Here is a 22,348-nt window from a genome sequence, read left to right as displayed (position 1 = left end):
CTTTGGTGGAAGCATCTCTTTATGCAGCCAGTAGCGCACCCTCACATAGCGCAGGAGGACCCCAACAACTTACATAGGCTCTCAACATAAGACTCACAAAATCTGGGGGTAAAGTCCTGAACAGGAACTCGCTTGGCATCCACGCATCTATGTTTCACCAACTCACCATCCAAGGGCTCCGGAAGGGATTTTCATGAGCAATCTGTAATTCCCCAGCCCTAGAGGTACCAGAGGGGGCTTAGCTCATGGCTCCCGCCCCATGTGCTTCACAGCAAATGGCACATGAACGCTCCTCAGGCAACCATCCAGCGCAATCCTGGCATGATACAGAGGTAGAAAGATCTGAGGAGTCCATTATATTCAATTTTAACCCAAATCGAGGTTTTGAGACAGATAGAGGCTTATTTTAAAATTGGAACATCCAAGATGCCACCATGGCAGCATTTTGGCACCAAAAAACTCTAGACCTAGAAACCGCCAAAACTTAAATTTTGGGACCCCCCCCCCTGATTTTCCCATAGGCTGTACTGCTTCTGTACCGGCGTTTTTATCTGCCTCAGCCCACACTGCAGCTAGAATCTGGAGAAGATTTCTGCCTTTTTAGAAGATCCACAAAGCTGCGATCTTCAGGCTGCCAGTCAGACCAAAAGTCAGACTGAGACCTTAGACCCCCATGAATTCATATGCAGTTACAGAGGGAGGGAAACACAACCAGTACCCACTATAGCTCATCCCACCACATGGCCAAACAGCCTGCATTTAAGCGCCTGATAGTAATCAGGGGCAAGCCTAGCTTCCATGGGAACGGTCCCTGAGTTCCACAAATGAAAATGCAGGCTGGCTAAACTGGCTTCTTCACACTGCAGCTAGAATTTGGAGAAGATTTCTGCCTTTTTAGAAGGTCCACAAAGCTGTGATCTTCAGGCTGCCAGTCAAACTGAGACCTCAGACACCCATGAATCCTTATGCCGTTACAGGGGAAGGGAAACACAGCCAGCACCCACTAAAGCTTATCCCACCTAGCTTCCAGGGGAACGGTCCCTGAGCTCCAAAAATGAAAATACAGGCTGGCTAAACTGGCAGAATTCTGTTAATTGTGTCTGCGTTTTCTCCCAGGCAGAGATGCCCCAGGGCTACTGGGGTCGACTGGAGCACCAAAAGCCTCATGATTCGTATGTAAAAACCTACCCCAAAATAATAAAATATATTCAGAGAAGATCAGACAGACACCTTCTCAACTTGCATGCAAAAGGGAAAACTGATGGGACAAGGCACAGCCAACTGAGGAAGACAGCGGAACTGAAAGATGCGAGTGAAATCCTTCTGCAAAAAACTCGCAGTTTGGGGGATTGTCAGAACTACTGTATCCTTTGCGCTAGAACATCCTTTTTCACTGGGATACTTAGGATCCCAAGTTTCATGATCTACACTTGTCTGTCGGTGCTGCACAGATTAGTATGATAAGTTTTTTTAAAATCTTAATTTATTAAGGAAGCATTGTTAAGTTATAAATTCTGTACATGTCTGAATTAATTACGTATAATGGAGATAGCAATTGTTTTTAAATATCTTCTGTTGAAAAAAAAGGTTACAGGGCCTTAGCGCCAAATCCAAGCCATCCTATAACACAAAACACAAACCCAAAAGGGAAATGAAAATGCTCACCTGCTGAAAGTTGAAAAAGAGCAAAAGCTCATTCAACTACTTACAGTACACAGATCCTAACTGCTGTTTCAACTACAACTTTCAAAGCACTGTTGTGGGGATAGCCTGGATTTGGTGCTAAGGTCCTGAAGCAGTGGTTACCAGCCACAAAACAATCGTCAGCCTGGCCTGTTTGTGTTCAGTGGTTTTTACCATTAATCATTCTTGGCTATTTTTTTGCTCCCACCTGCAAACTTTAAACTTGTGCGAAAATTTTTTGCCTATGATGCTTGGGTGGAAGAGTGTGGGTACACCTCTCCATTTGTCTGAGACTTTTCTTTCACTTAAGTAATAAGCTAGCTTTCTTGGCTTGAAGTGATATTTTTGGATTTTTGTATGACACTTCCCACCATTCCTCCCTGTTTTTCATGCAAGATTTATACATTCAGTAACAAATTATATGATGTTAATAGTTCCAATAGCATACACTATCTCTTAATCAAATATAACAGTGAAGTCATTATATAGAAACATATTCAAGCAGAGTAGACCATATACTATTATAAGTTTTGATAGTGTTATTCTTTTCTGCTACTATAGAAGCATATCAATTAAAAACAGGAATTTTCTGCAGTGAGACCTACTGCATGTCTGTGTAAAAGCAACTCCGACAACCACTTCACATCATGAGGTTTGAAAGCAAGGAGCACCACAGTTGTGTTGGGGTCATAGTGAACTGGATCTGAAAATATGGACTCAGGATAGCAAAGTCGGAATGTCGTTTTCCTCCCCACATCCTGTTCAAACCCTATAACAGGGGCATTATTCATTCTATAAGAGGATAAAAAATGAAGTTAATTCAATTTTAATGCAGAAATATGAAGGGGAAATTTGAAAGCACAGTACAGTTTTGATTATCCGACAAACATACGGTAACCAGCCTATTGTCAGATAAGTGAAAAGTTGGATAATACAGAAAACAATGGTAACCCCTTTAAAATGCACAGAAAACATAAAGAACAGGCATAGAGTATCTGTATTTAAAATATTGTTTATTAACACTATTCAGCAACAAAAAAAGAAAAATGTACAGGCCAGATTGTGCTTCTTGTATAGCTGACATGTTGAGCACAAATATGGAGCAGTTTATTTTACACTACAAACTAGCAATTGTGAAGAGGCAGTATGAACAAAAATATACAAACAAGCAAGAGAACCATATTTATCGATTTATCTTGAGTTTTCTACAGCAGGCAATGTGAATAGAAATTCAGAACTCAGCAGTACATTCCAACAACTGTATAGTACTGGAAAACAAAAAGAAGCTACACGCTTCTTAATGGTGATGAGGGGTGCATGGAGGGAGCAGCATTAGCTGCAAAGCATGATTCCCTTGCAGAGAAGCACTGTCTCAAATAAAAAATGATTCCTTCATTGCAAAAATGGAAATCCAGATCCCAAAATTGCTGCAAATACTGGAAAAACATGGACTCAGCTCAAAAATATGGTTTTCATTGTAGCATGTGAAGCCAGAAAACAGGAAGAAAACCTGTATGCTTCAACGTGATGAAGTCACCAGGGGGTCTGTTGGGTTAGTAGTCAGATATATTTTAATTTTTAAAAACTCTTTCTAAAGCACTTTTGATATCTTAAAAAGATCACCCTAGTCAGCATACAAAAATAAAACAAATACCAACTAAGGGTTCAAGGTGATAATCATTAAAAATAATTACTTAAATTACATAATATAGACAATTCATATTGATATAATTACCAGAAATCATAAAATAAAACAATCCCAAACTGTCTACCAAAGATTCTTCTAGAATATAAAAATAAATTGGATAATTATGCAAATACATGATAAAGAAAAACTTTTATAAATAACCAAGTTTTAAGTCAATGATGGAAGCAGCCTCCAATAATGAAGTACCATACCTTTCAAGATTCTCATGTGTACACAATAATACACAGAAGGAACTTCCAGATAAAGATCATTAGAAAAAATATAACGGTCACTTTTGGCATGTAAACTTCAGCTGAACCACTTAAGTAAGAACAAGACTTAAGTTACTTTTAAAAATATTAAAAAAAAAATTCAATGGCATTCTCAACAATACTGGCAACCAACACAAGGGAAACAAAAATGGATTTGCTCTCTCATTTCTCGTGACTGAAAATCACCTAAATGGGAGTGTTCTAAATAAGCTAGAACATTTTCTTAGATAAACTCAAAGATTATAGAAATTAGGATGTATAAGGACAACAGCTTACTTATCCTTCCTAACAACTAAATTAACAAACCAATGATTAATAAAATTTTTCTGACAACCATAATAGCCTGCTTATCAAAATAAACAAATATAAAATGAGTTAGCTTTTGCAAAAACAAAAAGCATGATACCAATTTTTCACTCTAATATTCCTGAGACTTCTGAAGACATACTAAGCTAGATTCTCAAAACTTCTCGTTAAAAACCGATGGGCTACTATCACAGCTGTTATTGTAGTGATTTCAAAAAGGTGAGTCATTCTCCAAAAACCCATTCAAATGAGGTTGGCAGAGAGTAGGGAAGGCTCGTTAAATTTCAATGTGCCCATCGCTAGTGACAGCGATAGGCACATGTGCAGAATAAAAGCACAAAAACAAAAAAATTCAAAGATTGGCAGGAGGGATACCCACTCCCTCCCGCTGCTGAAGTCAAGCACCCCCCCCCCCCCACCACAGCAACAGGGGAGATGCCCACTCCCTCTCGTCATCATACAATTCCCCCAATACCCCAATATATCCAGGGAGAGGCCTAAGGCTCTGATGATATCACCATAGTTATTCCCCTTATTACTCTGACCTTCGAAACAAAAATTCATCTATCATCCATTCTAGAGCAAATTAAACTATGGATGACCGAATTCAAATTGAAGCTCAACACAGAAAAAACTAAATTTTTCCTGGCAAGCCCTAATGACAAAATCAAAGACTCATCGATCTCCTGAATGGTCAGGTCTTTCCTATTGACCACTCCATAAAAATTCTGGGAGTGACACTGGACCGCCACCTTACTCTAAATGCTCACACAGATTTATTGGTTAAAAAATGCTCCTCGTTACTATGGAAACTCAGAACCATCAGAAAATACTTTGATACTACATCTTTCCGCTTACTGGTTCAATCTTCCATCTTAACCTTTTCTTATCGTGTGTCCCGGATGACGGGACATTTCAAAAATGTCATTGCCATTGTATGTCCCATACTAATAAAGAGCCAGGAACACAAAATATTTGAATTTACAGACTTATGACTTATTTACATTATGTTTACAATAGCCGTAAATGATAACGGCAAATAATACAAAACTTTGCTAAAATAATTACGATTGGAACCAGCGTAACGTAAAATTTATTACGATAGGAAAAGGTTAAGCATGCTCGATTATTGCAACATCATTTACTTGGGATCCTTCAAAAAACCATTCTAAGACTCAGAGTCATTCAAAATTTGGCAGTTCGACTTATTTTTGGGCTGAAGAAATTGGAACACATAAGCCCCTATTATCAAAAACTCCATTGGCTGCCCCTGGAGGTGCGAATTCTGTTTAAGTTCTCTTGTCTGTGTTATAAATCAATATTTGGTCTGGCCTCCATTTACCTAGTTTCCCAATTTAACCTGGCAAGTTCTATTAGGCCCACACGAAGAATACATCTGTTCACCTATCCGACAATAAAGGCCTGCCACTACAAAAAATTCCTGGCTAGAACCCTTGCCTTCCAGGCAGGCAAATGGAACGATTGGCTGAGTTAGAAAAATAGAAACATAAAAATAGACGGCAGATAAGGGCCACGGCCCATCCAGTCTGCCCACCTTAATGACCCTCCCCTACCTTTCTCTGTGAAGAGAACCCACGTGAAGATCCCATTTTGTCTTAAAATCAGGCACGCTGCTGGCCTCAATCATCTGAAGTGGAAGACTATTCCAGCGATCTACCACTCTCTCGGTGAAAAAAGTACTTTCTGGTGTCACCGTGCAGCTTCCCTCCCCTGATTTTCCACAGATGCCCTCTTGTAGCCGTGGGACCTTTGAAAAAGAAGATATCTTCTTCCACCTTGATACGGCCCGTGAGATATTTGAACGTCTCGATCATGTCTCCCCTCTCTCTGCGTTCCTCGAGTGAGTATAGCCACAACTTATCCAGCCGTTCCTCGTACGGGAGGTCCTTGAGTCCTGAGACCATCCGGGTGGCCATTCGCTGGACCGACTCCAGTCTCAGCACATCTTTGCGGTAATGAGGCCTCCAGAATTGTACACAGTATTCCAGATGGGGTCTCACCATGGATCTATACAATGGCATAATGACTTCAGGCTTATGATTGACGAAACCCCTACGTATACACCCTATGATTTGTCTAGCCTTAGATGAAGCCTGCTCCACTTGATTGGCAGTCTTCATGACTTCACTGATGATCACCCCTAAGTCCCGTTCTGCTACAGTCCTTGCTAGGATCTCGCCATTAAGGGTGTAACTTTTGCATGGATTTCGGCTGCCAAGGTGCATGACTTTGCATTTTTTGGCATTGAAACCTATTTGCCAGATCCTAGACCAGCGCTCCAGTAGGAGTAGGTCGTGCGTCATATTGTCGAACATTGAGTTTTTGACTATTGCACTCCTTTCTATTACATTGCATAGTTTGGCGTCATCTGCGAATAACGTTATTTTACCTCGAAGCCCTTCAGCCAAGTCTCTTATAAAGATATTGAACAGGATTGGGCCCAAGACTGAGCCCTGCGGCACTCCACTGATCACCTCCGTCATTTCAGAGGGGGTGCCGTTCACCACCACCCGCTGAAGCCTACCTCCAAGCCAGTTCTCAACCCATTTTGTCAAAGTGTCACCCAATCCTATAGAACTCATTTTGCTCAACAGCCTGTGGTGTGGTACGCTATCGAAAGCTTTGCTGAAGTCTAAGTATACGATGTCCAGGGGCTCCCCAACATCCAGCTTCCTTGTCACCCAGTCAAAGAAGCTGATCAGATTGGATTGGCAGGATCTCCCCATAGTAAATCCATGTTGACGGGGATCCCGTAGATTCTCCTCGTTTAGGATCGTATCCAATTGACGTTTGATTAGAGTTTCCATCAGCTTGCTCACAATTGATGTGAGACTCACTGGTCTATAGTTTGCAGCCTACATTCTGCAACCTTTTTTGTGGAGTGGAATGACGTTAGCCGTTTTCCAGTCCAATGGGACTATACCCGTACTAAGGGAGAGATTGAAGAGCGCGGATAGTGGTTCCGCCAAGACATCACTTAACTCCCTGAGCACCCTGGGGTGTAGGTTGTCTGGCCCCATCGCTTTGTTAACCTTGAGTTTAGACAGCTCACAGTAGACACTGCCTGGCGTAAACTTGAAGCTGCTAAACGGGTCTACTGAGCTATCCCTTGTCTGTAGCTGAGGGCCGGATCCCGGCTCCTCGCGGGTGAAGACCGAACAGAAGTATTCGTTTAAAAGTTTAGCCTTTTCCGAGTCCGCTTCTACATAGTTCCCATCTGGTTTCCTAAGGCATACTATCCCGCCTGTGTTTCTGTTTCTGTCGCTAATATACCTGAAGAAGGATTTATCGCCCTTCTTGATGTTCTCACGCACTCCTCAACCTACTTCAATTTTAGAAAATTAGTAAAAACGAGTTTGTTCAATCAATTTGTAAACTAATAATTTTATAGCTCTACTAATTCAACCAGTAACCTTAAGAACTATATAGCTTTCCACTTCTTCCATTATGTAAGATTGTATTGATGACTTTGAATTGTGACCTCTTCGCTGATTGTCCAGCGCTTCTTGTTGTAAACCGCCTCGAACTATCATGTACCGCTTTGGCAGTATATAAGAATAAAATTATTATTATTGATCCAGATGTCTCCCATAGGAGGGGCTTTAAACAACCAGGGCAAATCAGAGCACTCCCTGGTGCATCCCTGGAAAGCATGCCCTTTTGAAGAGGCGGGCCTGCTGGCCAGAGGGAGTAGGCATCCCTCCAGTCAGCCATTGTAAACATGGTAAGGGGGAGGGAACAGGGGGGTCATCAGAGGCATGGGGATGTCGGGGAGAGGGGGCGGTTGCTTGGCGGTGGGAGTGGGCATCTCTCCCACTGGTGGGGGGGCTGGGCTGTTGCTTGGTGTTGGGAGGAGTGGGCATCTCTTCAGCTGCCAGGGGGAGGGGTGTCAGGGAATTGCTTGATGACGGCAAAATTTTCTGAGAGGTCTCAGCTATCAAGCCTTATATTCCTGTTAGTGCCTGAGCTAATCAGTACTCAGGCACTGATCAAAAAGTAAGGCAACAACAGCAAAGACCTGTCGGCAAATTTTGGCTGTAAATGTGGCACAACGAGGTTAAAGAATCATTTGGCAATGATTGAGAATCACTCGGAGTGCTCATTTTAATATTAATGGCCTTGTACTACATTTGCATGGCAATAACAGAGATTGTTAGAAAACTTGGAAGAGACCATGGTAAGCCATTTTAATAACACTAGTCAACAAGCATTTTGCTACTGGAGTTCTGTCACCTGTACCTTAACAAAGGCCACATGTTGACTAAATCTGAAAACAGCTTTTGTCTTTCACATCCTGTTTTTTAAGTTATGCATCAGTTTGTGTTGATATCATTTTTGTCAATAACACTACCGTGAACACTACCGTGTTTTTATTTTACTGTTTCTGTAACACAATATTGCATTTTAGGAAAGCACATCGATCACATATACCAGTAATTTGAAAGTTTATAATAAATAGTGATTGTGCTGCTTTTTCTACCTGTGAATTTTTATATTTTGTTTGTTTTTGTCTAAGATATTTTTTTTAATTTTATTTATAAGTTTTCAGTTATACATTCAAGATTAAACTTGTACAGAAAGAAGATTCAAGACAAAGATTATAATATTATATACATCAAAACAAATCAGAAATAATTAACTAACATAAATCTTCTCAAGTCCTCAAAAGGATCCAAAATGTGAATTAAGAGCGAGATAGAAAGAAATATTTCTTGTTTTTGTCTAAGATATTAAAATTATTATGAATAGACAAGGTTGTGTTAACCATCCTGACAATTTCTGTTATGTCTGCAGACAATTTACTGCACAAGATCAGCAAAAGAATCTGTCCAGCAAACTTCAAAGTGCATACAAGCATTATTTTGACTGTAAAGCTGGTGACCAAGATAAAGGGTTGGCTCCTCATGTGTGCTGCACAGTCTGCTATTATGGATTAACACAGTGGCTGAATGGGAAATGGAAGAAGATGCTTTTTGATGTACCCATGGTATGGCGTAAACCAACAAATCATCACTCAGACTTATTTTTGCATGACAAAAATTGCTGGATTCATAAAGAGGAATAAAACAAAAATTGTGTATCCTGATTGTCCGTCGGCAATTGAACCCATTCCTCATGACTCGGAGAATCCAGTTCCAATTCCTTCTTCCACATCTGCAGCACAATGTGCCATATGTTCAGATGAAGAATGTGCCTCTGTTGTGGAAGAGTTGTATGAATTTGAAGTTGATGAAAAACAACCTCACCTGCTAACTCAAGAAGATCTTAATGATCTGGTTAGAGACTTGTCACTGTCAAAGGAGAAAGCAGAATTGTTGGGTTCAAGGCTCAAACAATGAAATCTTTTAAGGCAGGACACCAAAATATCTTTTTTCCATGATTGTCACACCATACTGACTTCCTTTTACCAAATGGAAGGAAAATTTGTTTTTGTACCGATATTAATGATCTCATGCATGAACTGGGATATGAACATGTTTCTGATGAATGGAGACTATTCATTGATTCAAGCAAAGCAAGCCTTAAAGTGGTACTTTTACACAATAGAAACCAGAAGCCATCTGTTCCTGTTGCTCATGCAGCTGGGTTGAAGGAAACGTACGAGTCGATGGAGACATATTTAAAACTCACACGCTATGCAGATCACTAGTGGAAACTCTGTGGTGATCTCAAAGTTGTGTCACTCCTTCTGGGTCTGCAACTGGAGTACACCAAATACATGTGCTTCTTGTGTCTTTGGAACAGTTGTGATGATGCCAACCACTACAGGCAGAAACAATGGCCAAACCGAGATGAATCCGTACCTGGCATATACGATGTGAAGCACCTGCTGTTAGATTTTCTCACGATGTACTATCTTCCAGCACATATAAAACTGGGTCTGCTGAAAAATTTTGTCAAGGTAAAGGGCAGAAATGGTGATGAGTTTCAGCACCTAAAAAGTACGTTTGGTTTCAAGAAAAGCGAAGCCAAAATCAAAGGAGGTGTTTTTGTTGGACCTGAAATCCGTGAACTGATGCGTTCAAACAGAAGCTGAACCCATCTAATCAGCAGCATGGGAAGCATTCGTACTATTGTTCAGAATTTTCTTGGTAATCACAGATCAGAGAATTATGCTGAGTTTGTGGAAAACATGCTGAAAGCATATCAGCTAATGGGTGCCAGAATGTAACTTAAGAAGTGCATTTTAAGTTACATTCTGGCACCCATTAGCTGATATGCTATGCATGGGGAAAGATTTCATCAAGATATCAAGATGATGGAAAACAGATATCAGGGAAAGTTCAATTCCAGTATGATGGGAGAATATTGTTGGTTCTTGCAAAGAGAGACAAATGTACAGTACAAACGTAAAAGCAAGTGTCTCAAACATTCCTGAACATGCTTACATCACTTTTGTGTGAGTTAAGAGAGGCGTAAATATATGCATATCTCCTTATTGTCTTCGTGTTTGTTTTCAGAGTAAACTCCTTAACACAAATTTGATGGGACACAGTTCATACTCGCAATATTGTGCCGATATGACAAACTGTGTAAAAAAATCAGTAAAATATCTCAGAAACCTGACGTGCTAGTTGAATTCCAATTACAGATCTGAAATCAGTGTCATTATATTAACTAAGAACACTTCTTAAGTTCTCAGTAGCAAAGAAAAACTTTTTTTCTTGACCAATGTAATCTACCGCTAAAATATGAGGGCTGTTCAAAAAGTATCAGACCTTTATTCATAAAAAATACTCATATTCAGATACAACATCTTATACTAATCTTCTTCAAAGTAGTCCCCTTAGGCTGCCACACACTTCTTCCAACGGTTCAGCCACTGTTGGAAGCAGCACTAGAACGCCTCTTTTGAGATTGCTCGCAACTGGTCCATCACATTCTGCATGATGTCTTCTCTTGACTGAAATCTGGTCCCTTTCAGGGGCATTTTCAGCTTGGAGAAAAGCCAGAAGTCACATGGAGCCATGTCGGGAGAGTAGGGAGCCTGAGGAATCACAAGTGTGTTGTGTTTGGCAAGGAAACTCCATATCAAATATGAAGAATGGGCAGGTGAGTTATCTTGAAGGAGCTGCCAATTGCCCGCTGCCCACAGGTCCGGTCGTTTGTGTCTCATAGCGTTACGAAGGTGACACAGAACCTCTTGGTAGTATCCCTTGGTGATTCGATGATCCTGCATCACCAGGGTCCTCACTTGGTCAATGACGATCTCATTTCTGGATGGCGAGGGCCTACCAGAACGTGCTTCACTCTCCACTGATGTGTGGCCACTTCTGAAGCGGTTGTACCACTCTATCTGTGTGGTACCCATTGCTTTGTCCCCGAAGGACTGTTGAATCTTGCAGATTGTTTCCACTTGGGAATTGCCAAGCTTTACACCAAATTTAATGCAGTAGCATTGTTCAACTTTTTCTGTCATTTTGTCAAAAACAAAAATTGGACGGCGCTCACTTACACTAACAGGAGTACAGAATGAATAAAGAATTGACTCAGCTAAAAATGCATTTGCTTGATTATAGGTATGCCAATAACGAATGGTAGATCATTTAACCAAAAGTATAAAAACCTTCTAGTGAGTGCAACATATTATGTAAACAAACAAAAAAACATCCACAATGACAGAAATGGTGTGGGAATGATATGATTTTTGCCTGAAAAAATACCCATGAAACAATTCTTTGAAATAAGAATACATGTTGGATGGGCATGTGAATGATTTAAGAAAGAAAAAGAGCTCTGATTTTGTGTTTCTGAAGTTTTTCTATGCAAAAAAATAGGGGCTGATTTTAAGATTGGGTGCAAAGAAAAGATTAATTACTACACTCTAATACATCCATAGGAATATAATGAGTATCAGTGTTTCGCATGCTAATGTGGTTAGTGCCCCTTGATGAATTCCCCCTATATCTTTCTTTTCTTTCTGTCCCCCTTTTCTCCCTTCCTCTCTCATACTTGTTCCTTTTTTCTTAGTCCTTCTGTAATTTCTCTGAAAAGAAGCAACACTTGTTTTAGTTTCTTTCTTGAACATTTCTTCCCCCTTCTTTGTGGTGGGGCCCATGTGCTTTCCAGCTGCTTTTCCCTGTCTTCTTCAAGAATTTATTTTTCATATTTGCTAACCCTTTTCCCCCAAATAACCATCTTAATCTAGGTTAAAGTTTTGCAACTTTTCCCACACCAGAAATGGCACCCAAAATTCTAGTAGTAAGTCTCAAAAATCACTGCAAACCCTAACATCTTTTCTCCCTAACCTGTGTTCTAACTTAAAAACCCAGTCACAATAATGTGATTTTTAACAAGCAATAAAATTTTTCTAAACTCAAAAGTTACCTCAACCTCACTCTAAAGAACCCCTCTCCTCCTGGTCCCAACTACTATTTTAAAATTAATTAAAACAATTTAAAATGGCATGAACAAAATATGCAAATTACAATATAAATAATTATTCCCCACTAAAATCCTTTACACCTGGCTCTATGGTTGATATTCTAACTCCCTTTGCTATTCTTTCAATCTGGCTGCAACTCCTCTGTTGCTGGAATTCAGGCATGAGCTCCTGTGATATGCTCACTGGGAACCCTCAAAATCGAGACCCTGACTTAATTTGCAGCCTACTCCGGAGCAACAGGTCTTTCCTGCTAAAACAGCCACTTTGGCCACATTTTCTCTGTGATCTCAATGTGCCCTGCCCATCAGCCATTCTAAAACATGCTAGGACCAGCTCCGGAAGATCCAAGCCGTCCAAGGACTTTCCCTTCTGCCTTTCCTGAACTCAGGTATCTCTGGTAAAATGGCAACACCAACCACAGTGCCTACCCACCAGTCTAGCTCCTAGCCAGGTAATTTTTAAACATTATTTATAACCCCTTAGGATACAATATCACTTTTAAAAATAATCAAAGGAAGTACGTATTTTTTTTAATTCAATACACACGCTGTGAAATCTTTTGCCAGAAGATGTGTTGCAAGCAGTTAAACATAGCTGGGTTTAACAATATTTAGGTAAGTTCCTGAAAAGTCCATAAACCATTATTAGCTAGGTAGACTTCAGAAAATCACTCCATATCCCTTTTTGGAAGTAACAAGGAATGGATTGATTCTTTAGTGAGTTAATATTCAGCCAATGTCACTCAATATTTTTTTTAAATGCTGTTACTGGCTAAGTTAGATCCTGCTATTCAATGCCAGGTCATGAGTGGGCACCTGACATTAAATATCCAGGTCAGCTGCTGACCTGAAATTTATACACACTTCAAAGAGAAGCAATTTACCTGATAATTATATCATAAGAGTCAATTTTTTGCCCTAATGTCTTGTTTCGTAGAATTCCTCCATTCCCAACGACAATGCACCTCTTACAGGGAACCCTGTCAGAAGTGAAAGAAAATGACAATTCTTTTTACAAACATTTCATTATGTTAGATTGAACCACCTATCAGATAAACAATGATAAATATTGCAGATTGAACCATCTATCAGATATTTGCCAGGCTTGAATTTACTTGTAAACTTTCTGGGGATACAGAAATAGCACAGTTACTTACCGTAACAGGTGTTATCCAGGGACAGCAGGCAGATATTCTTGACTGATGGGTGACGGCACCGACGGAGCCCCGGTACGGACAATTTTAGAGTGATTGCACTCTAAGAACTTGGAAAGTTCTGGTATGCCGCACCGCGCACGCGCGAGTGCCTTCCCGCCCGACAGAGGCGCGCGGTCCCCAGTTATGATAAGCCAGCTAAGAAGCCAACCCGAGGAGGTGGGAGGGACGCAAGAATATCTGCCTGCTGTCCCTGGATAACACCTGTTACGGTAAGTAACTGTGCTTTATCCCAGGACAAGCAGGCAGCATATTCTTGACTGATGGGTGACCTCCAAGCTAACAAAAAGAGGGATGGAGGGAAGGTTGGCCATTAGGAAAACAAATTTTGCAAAACAGATTGGCCGAAGTGTCCATCCCGTCTAGAGAATGCATCCAGACAATAATGAGATGTAAAAGTATGAACTGAGGACCAAGTAGCAGCCTTGCAGATTTCCTCAATAGGAGTGGACCGGAGGAAAGCTACAGATGCTGCCATTGCTCGGACTCTATGGGCCGTGACAGAACCTTCCAGTGTCAGTCCGGTCTGAGCATAACAGAATGAAATGCACGCTGCAAGCCAATTAGACAACGTACGCTTAGAAACAGGACGTCCCAATTTATTCGGATCAAAGGACAGAAAGAGTTGGGGAACTGATCTGTGGGGTTTCGTACGCTCTAGATAGTACGCTAGAGCCCTTTTACAATCCAAAGTATGTAGAGCTTGTTCCCCAGAATGAGAATGAGGTTTTGGAAAAAAAACAGGCAGAACAATGGATTGGTTGAGATGGAATTCAGAGACAACCTTAGGGAGAAACTTTGGATGTGTACGCAGAACCCACCTTGTCATGGTGAAAAACCGTAAAAGGTGGATCTGCAACCAGTGCATGAAGCTCACTGACCCTCCTGGCAGAGGTAAGAGCAATAAGGAAAAGTACCTTCCAAGTGAGAAACTTGAAAGGAGCGGTAGCCAAAGGTTCAAATGGAGGCTTCATTAAGGCGGAAAGAACCACATTGAGATCCCAGATAACAGGAGGGGCTTTAAGAGGCGGTTTCACATTAAAAAGACCCCACATGAACCTGGACACCAGGGGATGAGCTGAGAGAAGTTTTCCATGGACCGGCTCATGAAAAGCAGCAATGGCACTGAGGTGGACTCTGATGGAAGAAGACTTAAGGCCAGAGTCAGATAAAGAAAGCAAATAATCCAACAACGTTTCCACTGCCAGTGAAGTGGGATCAAGATGATGAAGAAGACACCAGGAAGAAAATCTTGTCCACTTCTGATGGTAACATTGCAGAGTGGCTGGTTTCCTGGAGGCATCTAGAATGGAACGAACCGGCTGAGACAAAAGAGTATCATGAGAGGTCAGCCCGAGAGATACCAAGCTGTCAGGTGCAGAGACTGGAGGTTGGGATGTAGAAGGGTCTCCTGATGCTGTGTAAGCAGAGAAGGAAACAGAGGAAGAAGAAAAGGTTCCCTGGAACTGAGTTGAAGTAGAAGGGAGAACCAATGTTGCCTGGGCCACCTCGGAGCAATCAGAATCATGGTGGCTCGTTCCCTCTTGAGCTTGAACAAGGTTCTCAATATGAGAGGCAGAGGAGGGAAAGCGTATAGGAACAGATTGGACCAGTCGAGGAGAAAAGCATCCGCTGCCAGACGGTGAGGAGAGTAGAGTCTGGAGCAGAATAGGGGCAGCTGGTGATTGTGAGGGGCTGCAAAGAGGTCTATCTGAGGAGTGCCCCATTGAGCGAAGACAGACTGTAGAGTTACAGGATCGAGTGTCCACTCGTGAGGCTGAAGAATTCTGCTGAGCTTGTCCGCTAAGGAATTCTGTTCTCCTTGAATGTAGATAGCTTTCAGGAAGAGATGGTGATCTATGGCCCAAGTCCAGATCTTCTGAGCTTCCTGGCACAAGAGGCGAGAGCCTGTCCCCCCCTGTTTGTTGATGTAGTACATGGCCACTTGATTGTCTGTGCACAGCAGAAGGACCTGAGGAAAGAGAAGATGTTGGAAGGCCTTGAGGGCATAAAACATCGCTCTGAGTTCCAGGAAATTGATGTGATGTTTCTTTTCCTGGGCTGTCCAAAGACCTTGAGTCTGGAACTCGTTCAAATGAGCTCCCCATGCATAAGGGGAGGCGTCGGTGGTGATGACCAGTTGATGAGGAGGTTGATGGAACAGAAGACCTCTGGATAGATTTGAGGATACCAACCACCATTGTAGAGACTGACGAAGAGATGATGTCACAGATATGTGTCGTGAGCAAGGATCCGTCGCTTGGGACCACTGAGTAGCAAGGGTCCATTGAGGAGTGCGCAGGTGAAGACGTGCGAGGGGTGTGATATGGACTGTGGATGCCATGTGACCCAAGAGTATCATCATTTGTTTGGCAGAGATGGAATGTTGTGGAAGCACCTGCTGACACAGAGACTGAAGGGTCTGAAGACGGTTGGATGGTAAGAATGCTCTCATGAGGAGTGTGTCCAGTATCGCTCCAATGAATTGAAGTCTCTGAGTGGGGATGAGATGAGACTTGGGTAGATTGATCTCGAATCCCAGTATTCGTAGAAATAGGATGGTTTGGTTGGTGGCCAGGAGAACTGCTTGAGCGGATGAGGCCTTGACTAACCAGTCGTCCAGGTAAGGGAATACCTGAAAGTGGTGAGAGCGTAGAAAAGCAGCTACCACAATGAGACATTTGGTGAGCACTCTTGGAGAGGAAGCAAGACCGAAGGGCAGCACCTTGAATTGGTAATGACAATGATTTATCATGAAGCGGAGATACTGTCTGGAGGTTATATTGATCGGTATGTGAGTGTATGCCTCTTTGAGATCGAGGGAGCATAGCCAGTCGTCTTGATTGAGAAGAGGATAAAGAATGGCTAAGGAAAGCATCTTGAATTTTTCCTTTTTCAGACATTTGTTGAGATCGCGAAGATCTAAGATTGGTCTGAGATCTCCTGTTTTTTTGGGGACTAGAAAATAACGGGAGTAGAATCCCTGCCCCTTTTGATCTAGAGGAACTTCCTCTATAGCGTTCAGAAGGAGGAGGGATTGAACTTCTTGAATAAGGAGGGCAGATTGAGGATTGTTCAAAGCAGACTCTTTTGGCAGATTTTGGGGCGGAAGAGTCTGAAAGTTGAGAGAGTAGCCGTGGCGGATGATGTTGAGGACCCATTGGTCCGAAGTGATAACTTCCCACCGGCTGAGGAACAGAGAAAGACGACCTCCTATGGGTTGAGGCAGAAGAGCAGATATAGGGGTACTGGCTATACTTTGGAGAAGTAAGTCAAAAGGGCTGTGTCTTCTGCTGTGGAGGTGGCTTCACAGGCTGCTGTTGCTGCTGTTGTCTGGAAGGCTGACGTTGTTGCTGCCGCTGACGCCTGGGTTGCTGAGCTGTTGCTGGCAATGAGCGAGCTGTGAAACGGCGTTGATAGGCTGATTGTTGCCTAAAAGGCCTTGCTGGGGTAGGCTTTTTCTTATTCTTAAGCAGGGTATCCCAGCGTGTCTCATGAGCAGAGAGCTTTTGAGTAGTCGAGTCCATGGATTCCCCAAAAAGCTCATCCCCTAGGCACGGGGCATTGGCTAACCGATCTTGATGATTAACATCAAGCTCGGATACCCGAAGCCAGGTCAGGCGACGCATTGCCACAGACATTGCTGTCGCTCTGGATGTAAGTTCGAAGGTGTCGTAGATGGATCTAACCATGAACTTACGCAGTTGAAACAGAGACGACAAGCAATGGTGAAAGGATTGTTGTTTTCGTTGGGGAAGGTACTTCTCAAATGAAGCCATGGTGGTAAGGAGATGTTTAAGGTAGAAAGAAAAATGAAAGGCATAATTACCAGCTCTATTTGCCAACATTGCATTTTGGTAGAGCCTCTTACCAAATTTATCCATGGCTTTACCTTCTCTGCCAGGAGGTACAGAAGCATATACACTGGCTCCTGAGGATTTTTTAAGGGTAGATTCGACAAGTAAGGATTCGTGTGGAAGTTGAGGTTTGTCGAACCCAGGAATGGGAATTACTTTGTATAAAGAGTCTAATTTACGTGGGGCCCCTGGAACCGTTAAGGGAGTCTCCAAATTCTTGTAGAAAGTCTCCCTCAAGATGTCGTGAAGAGGGAGCTTCAAAAATTCCTTTGGAGGTTGGTCAAAGTCAAGGGCATCCAAAAAAGCTTTAGACTTTTTGGACTCAGCCTCCAAAGGAATAGATAAAGATTCACACATATCTTTAAAAAAACTCGAGAAAGATGAAGTGTCATGTCTAGAGGACGGGTCAGGTACAGCCGAATCCTCCTCATCTGAGGAACATTCCCCTTCAGAGAGAAAGGGTTCCTCTGAATCTCCCCACAGATCAGGATCCCTGACATGGGGGGAACGGTCCCGAGACTCTGGAGTAGATGGTTCTACATGTCGGGTTTTGCGCACCGACTTACCCGACCTCATCGATACCGAGCCAGGCGATGTAATCGGTGGTACCGGTGCCGAAGTCTGCACCGACTGATGTTGAGCTCTCGGCTCCGGTGCGAGGACTGGCATCGATACCGATGAGGTCGAATGAAGCGGTACCGAGGGAGTGGATGTAGATAGCACAGGCTGTTCCACTATCGGTACCGGCTCAGTGCGGACCGGCACCGGAAGGTTCGGTGCCAGGATAGCTGGAAGGAGCTGTTGTAACTGCTCCTTCAGCTGCAGCTGAAGAATGGCCGCAATACGGTCATCAAGGGTTGGCACCGGTACCGCCTTTTTCTTCTGCGGTACCTGTGGTGCCGCTCGACGCCCCGGAGATGAGGAGCCCGATGTCGAGGGACTCACCTCGATAGGGGCGGAGCGCTTCCGCTGGCGCCTCACAGTCGGCAGGATTGGGCTCACTGCACTCGAGACCGGAGGACGCTCCAGCGGGGAAGGCTTCTTAACCGGCTTACCTGAATGCTGGGACGCCGGTGCGGTGTCGTGCGGCGTCAAAGAAGAGGGTGCCGACTGAACTGGTGCCGAAGCCGGAGTCGATGGAACGGGATCGGACATCTCGGCACCGAACAGTAATCGCTGTTGTATCTGGCGATTTTTTAGAGTACGCTTTTTAACGTGGCACAGCGGGTGCAGGTGGAAACCTGATGTTCAGGACCCAAACACTGTAGGCACCAGTTGTGTGGGTCCGTGATAGAAATAGGCCGAGCACACCGCTGGCACTTTTTAAACCCTGGCTGAGGGGGCATGAAAGGAAAAACGGCTTCAGCCAAATCGAAGGCCGAGGCCTCGATGGTGGCAGAAGGCCCCGCCGGGGAAAAACCAAAAATGAAGAAAAAAAGACAAGTTTTTTTTTTTTTACAGAAATGAAATAAAAGAAAAAAGGCAATAGAGCCAAAAAGGTTTACGCGAGCGGGAAGGCAAGAGAAAAATTTTTTTTCAACAGCCGTTGAAAAACGCGTCTTCTTAGCTCCGCGGAAACTAAGAAACTGGGGACCGCGCGCCTCTGTCGGGCGGGAAGGCACTCGCGCGTGCGCGGTGCGGCATGCCAGAACTTTCCAAGTTCTTAGAGTGCAATCACTCTAAAATTGTCCGTACCGGGGCTCCGTCGGTGCCGTCACCCATCAGTCAAGAATATGCTGCCTGCTTGTCCTGGGATAAAACAACTGTACTGGAATATAACTTGCTAGAGCTACCAATAAAAAGGCATGAGCAAAATATGAGTCTTCACAGAGTAACATTGTAGGATGTAACTCAGATCTGAATGTGATGTGAGTCTGCAAGTGTAAATCACTGTACGAAGGAGGCAGATGGGTGTATGAAACCAGAAGTAGCTGCAGCAATGCATACGAATCCTCTCTAATTCAAAGAACCCATTTCATGTTTTGGAATTACAGCACTACAGATTCAAACATTACCATTAGTACATAACATTTTGACAGTGCAATTATGTGTACCCTGGACTGTTGGGTATACAAAAGAGAGAGTTCCTACTGAATGGAGCATGCAATGTCCCTGGTGTAGAAGGTATGTAGCACATATATGCCACCTGGAGGACAGGGCAGCTTTTAGAAGGGATAGCTTAATAATTAGTAGAAGTGTAGGTATTACAATTATTGTCCTGTCATTCAAAGTTTGAGTCATACAAGTTGAAAAACTATAGTGGTACTTAGGCTATAATCAGTAACTAAGGAGGCAAGGGATGAAGCCAAATCTAAGTGAGGAAAAATCATAGTAACTGGGAGAAAAGATAGAAGAGTAGCAAGGCATTAAAAAAAAGATGCTGGATACATAGAATAGGTTCCCATGAAAGGTGATGCAGAACAGTGAAAATATGCAACAAATACAGAGGACTCCTAATTAAGAGGAAAGGGATCATCATAAGGAATCTATGGCAATGTAACAAATGGAGTTGGACATATTAAATAGACCTCGAGAACCTTATCTGCCCTGAAATTCTGTTTTAACATAAACTTTTAGCAGCAGCAATTAATCACTGCTGTATATTATCCAGTTACCAGTCTGACCTCGGTACCGGGAAAGATGGTAGAGGCGCTGATAAAAGACAGCATCATTGATCACCTTGACGGACACAATCTGATGAGGACAAGTCAGCACAGCTTCAGCAAAGGACGATCTTGCTTGACAAACCTGCTGCACTTCTTCGAGGGAGTCAACAGGCAGACAGACAAGGGTGACCCGGTCGACATTATATATCTGGATTTTCAGAAGGCGTTTGACAAGGTTCCGCATGAACAACTTCTTCGGAAAATTGAGAGCCATGGAATAGAGGGTAAAATACTCACGTGGATTAAAAACTGGCTAGCGGATAGGAAACAGAGAGTGGGGGTAAATGGACAATACTCGGACTGGAAGAATGTCACCAGCGGGGTGCCGCAGGGCTCAGTGCTTGGATCTGTGCTCTTCAAAATATTCATATATGATCTGGAAATAGGCACGATGAGTGAGGTGATTAAATTTGCGGACGATATGAAGTTATTCAGAGTAGTGAAGACGCAGGGGGACTGTGAAGATCTGCAATGCGACATAACTATGCTCGAGAAATGGGCAGCAACATGGAAAATGAGGTTCAACATGGATAAGTGTAAGGTAATGCATGTTGGTATCAAAAATCCCATGCATGAATACAGGATATTCGGGGCGGTACTTGGAGAGACCCCCCAGGAAAGGGACATGGGAGTACTGGTCGACAAATCGATGAAGCCGTCTGCATAATGTGCGGCGGCGGCGAAAAGAATGCTAAGAATGATTAAGAAGGGAATCATGAACAGATCGGAGAAGGTTATCATGCCACTGTACCGGGCCATGGTACGCCCTCACCTGGAATACTGCGTCCAGCATTGGTCACCGTACATAAAGAAGGACACAGCACTACTAGAATGGGTCAAGAGATGAGCGACTAAAATGGTTAAGGGGCTGGAGGAGTTGCCGTACAGTGAGAGATTAGAGAAGCTGGGCCTATTCTCCCTTGAAAAGAGGAGACTGAGAGGGGACATGATCGAAACATTCAAGATAATGAAGGGATTAGATTCAGTAGATAAAGGCAGGTTGTTCACCCTCTCCAAGGTAGAGAGAACGAGAGGGCACTCTGTAAAGTTAAAAGGGAATAGATTCCGTACAAACGTAAGGAAGTTCTTCACCCAGAGAGTGATAGAGAACTGGAATGCTCTTTCGGAGTCTGTTATAGAGGAAAACACTCTCCAGGGATTCAAGACAAGTTTGGACAAGTTTTGCTGAACCAGAACGAACGCAGGTAGGGCTGGTCTCGTTTAGGGCACAGGTCTATGACCTGGGGGCTGCTGCGTGAGCGGACTGCTGGGCGCGATGGACCGCTGGTCTGACCCAGCAGTGGCAATTCTTATGTTCTTAACAAGGATCTTTCAAATCCCTAAAAATCTCCAAAACACATCTGTCCTCTATTAAACTTAGAAAATTTACTATATCAATGATAGGCCAAGTTGGGAATTTTCTGTATGTTGATTTAAAAGTCTTGGGAAATTTGTTCAACATGCATTAACACCCAGGAAATAAATGTCAACTCTTAGGGCCTGTTTTACAAAGCCGCGCTAGCGGCTGCAGCGCAGTAACGGCCCCGAAGCCCATAGAGATTTAAAGGGCTTCAGGGCTGTTGCTGCGCGGCTTTGTAAAACAGGCCCTTAGTCATTTCTGCTTTACATAACACCTCTTTTCATGAAAGCTTTATATCAAAATAAGGTGCCTGATGCAATCACATTAGGGTTCATGAGAGATTCATAAAATCATACAAACCTTTCCTTTGCACATTTTGACAAACCCTCACCGTGAACAAGTATATAAGAACAAAATTACTATAATTAAATTTTGAACCTATGGTATGCAAATAATGAGAATGCATTTATATGTAAGTGGTTTTAAAGTTATAAGAAATTCTAAAACTATTCAGAAAGCCATCACAGAAAATCAACAAACATTAACTCACTTCTCAACCTCCCACGGGAGATGACAGCTTTCTAATCTTGAAAGGGCTGCTTTAAAAAATCTTTCTGTGAAACAAGAAAAATAATACAAGTTTAAAAGGAATTAAGAATGGATCTCTGCATAAACCAAAGCATATCAAATAAAATTGATCTTCGGACTGCCAGTCAGACATGGTGCCTGACCGTACCTCCACCCCCACGGACCGATGGACGCACTGAGGGAAAAGGAGAGGCAAAATTGCAGCTGGCAACTTGCGAGACACCACTGAGCCTCCAAAGGACGCCTAACAGACTGCACTTGAAACCCTGATTTTCTTCACCATCTAGTTATCAGGGGTTTGAGCGCAGG

The 22,348-nt window shown here is 42.9% G+C and overlaps 1 protein-coding gene across 12 annotated transcripts in view; it reads right to left on the bottom strand.

Annotated features, from left to right (window-relative positions):
• The window catches only part of ST3GAL6 (ST3 beta-galactoside alpha-2,3-sialyltransferase 6), a 235,045-nt gene that overhangs the window by 45,051 nt on the left and 167,646 nt on the right, over window positions 1-22,348 (bottom strand). For all 12 annotated transcript variants that reach the window (XR_004539149.1, XM_033941153.1, XM_033941154.1 and 9 more), the window contains 3 exons: window positions 22,002-22,065; window positions 13,239-13,334; window positions 2,289-2,475 (listed from right to left, as the gene is read on the bottom strand). Coding sequence is in view for 11 of the 12 variants with exons in the window: in XM_033941153.1 (XP_033797044.1) it covers window positions 2,289-2,475; window positions 13,239-13,334; window positions 22,002-22,065 (347 nt within the window). In the remaining variant the exon portion in view is untranslated. The remainder of the gene's footprint in view (window positions 1-2,288; window positions 2,476-13,238; window positions 13,335-22,001; window positions 22,066-22,348) is intronic.

This window comes from Geotrypetes seraphini, chromosome 4 (genome assembly GCF_902459505.1).
Source record: "Geotrypetes seraphini chromosome 4, aGeoSer1.1, whole genome shotgun sequence".
Lineage (NCBI taxonomy): Eukaryota > Metazoa > Chordata > Amphibia > Gymnophiona > Dermophiidae > Geotrypetes > Geotrypetes seraphini.
This window is presented reverse-complemented; position numbering and strand designations above follow the sequence as displayed.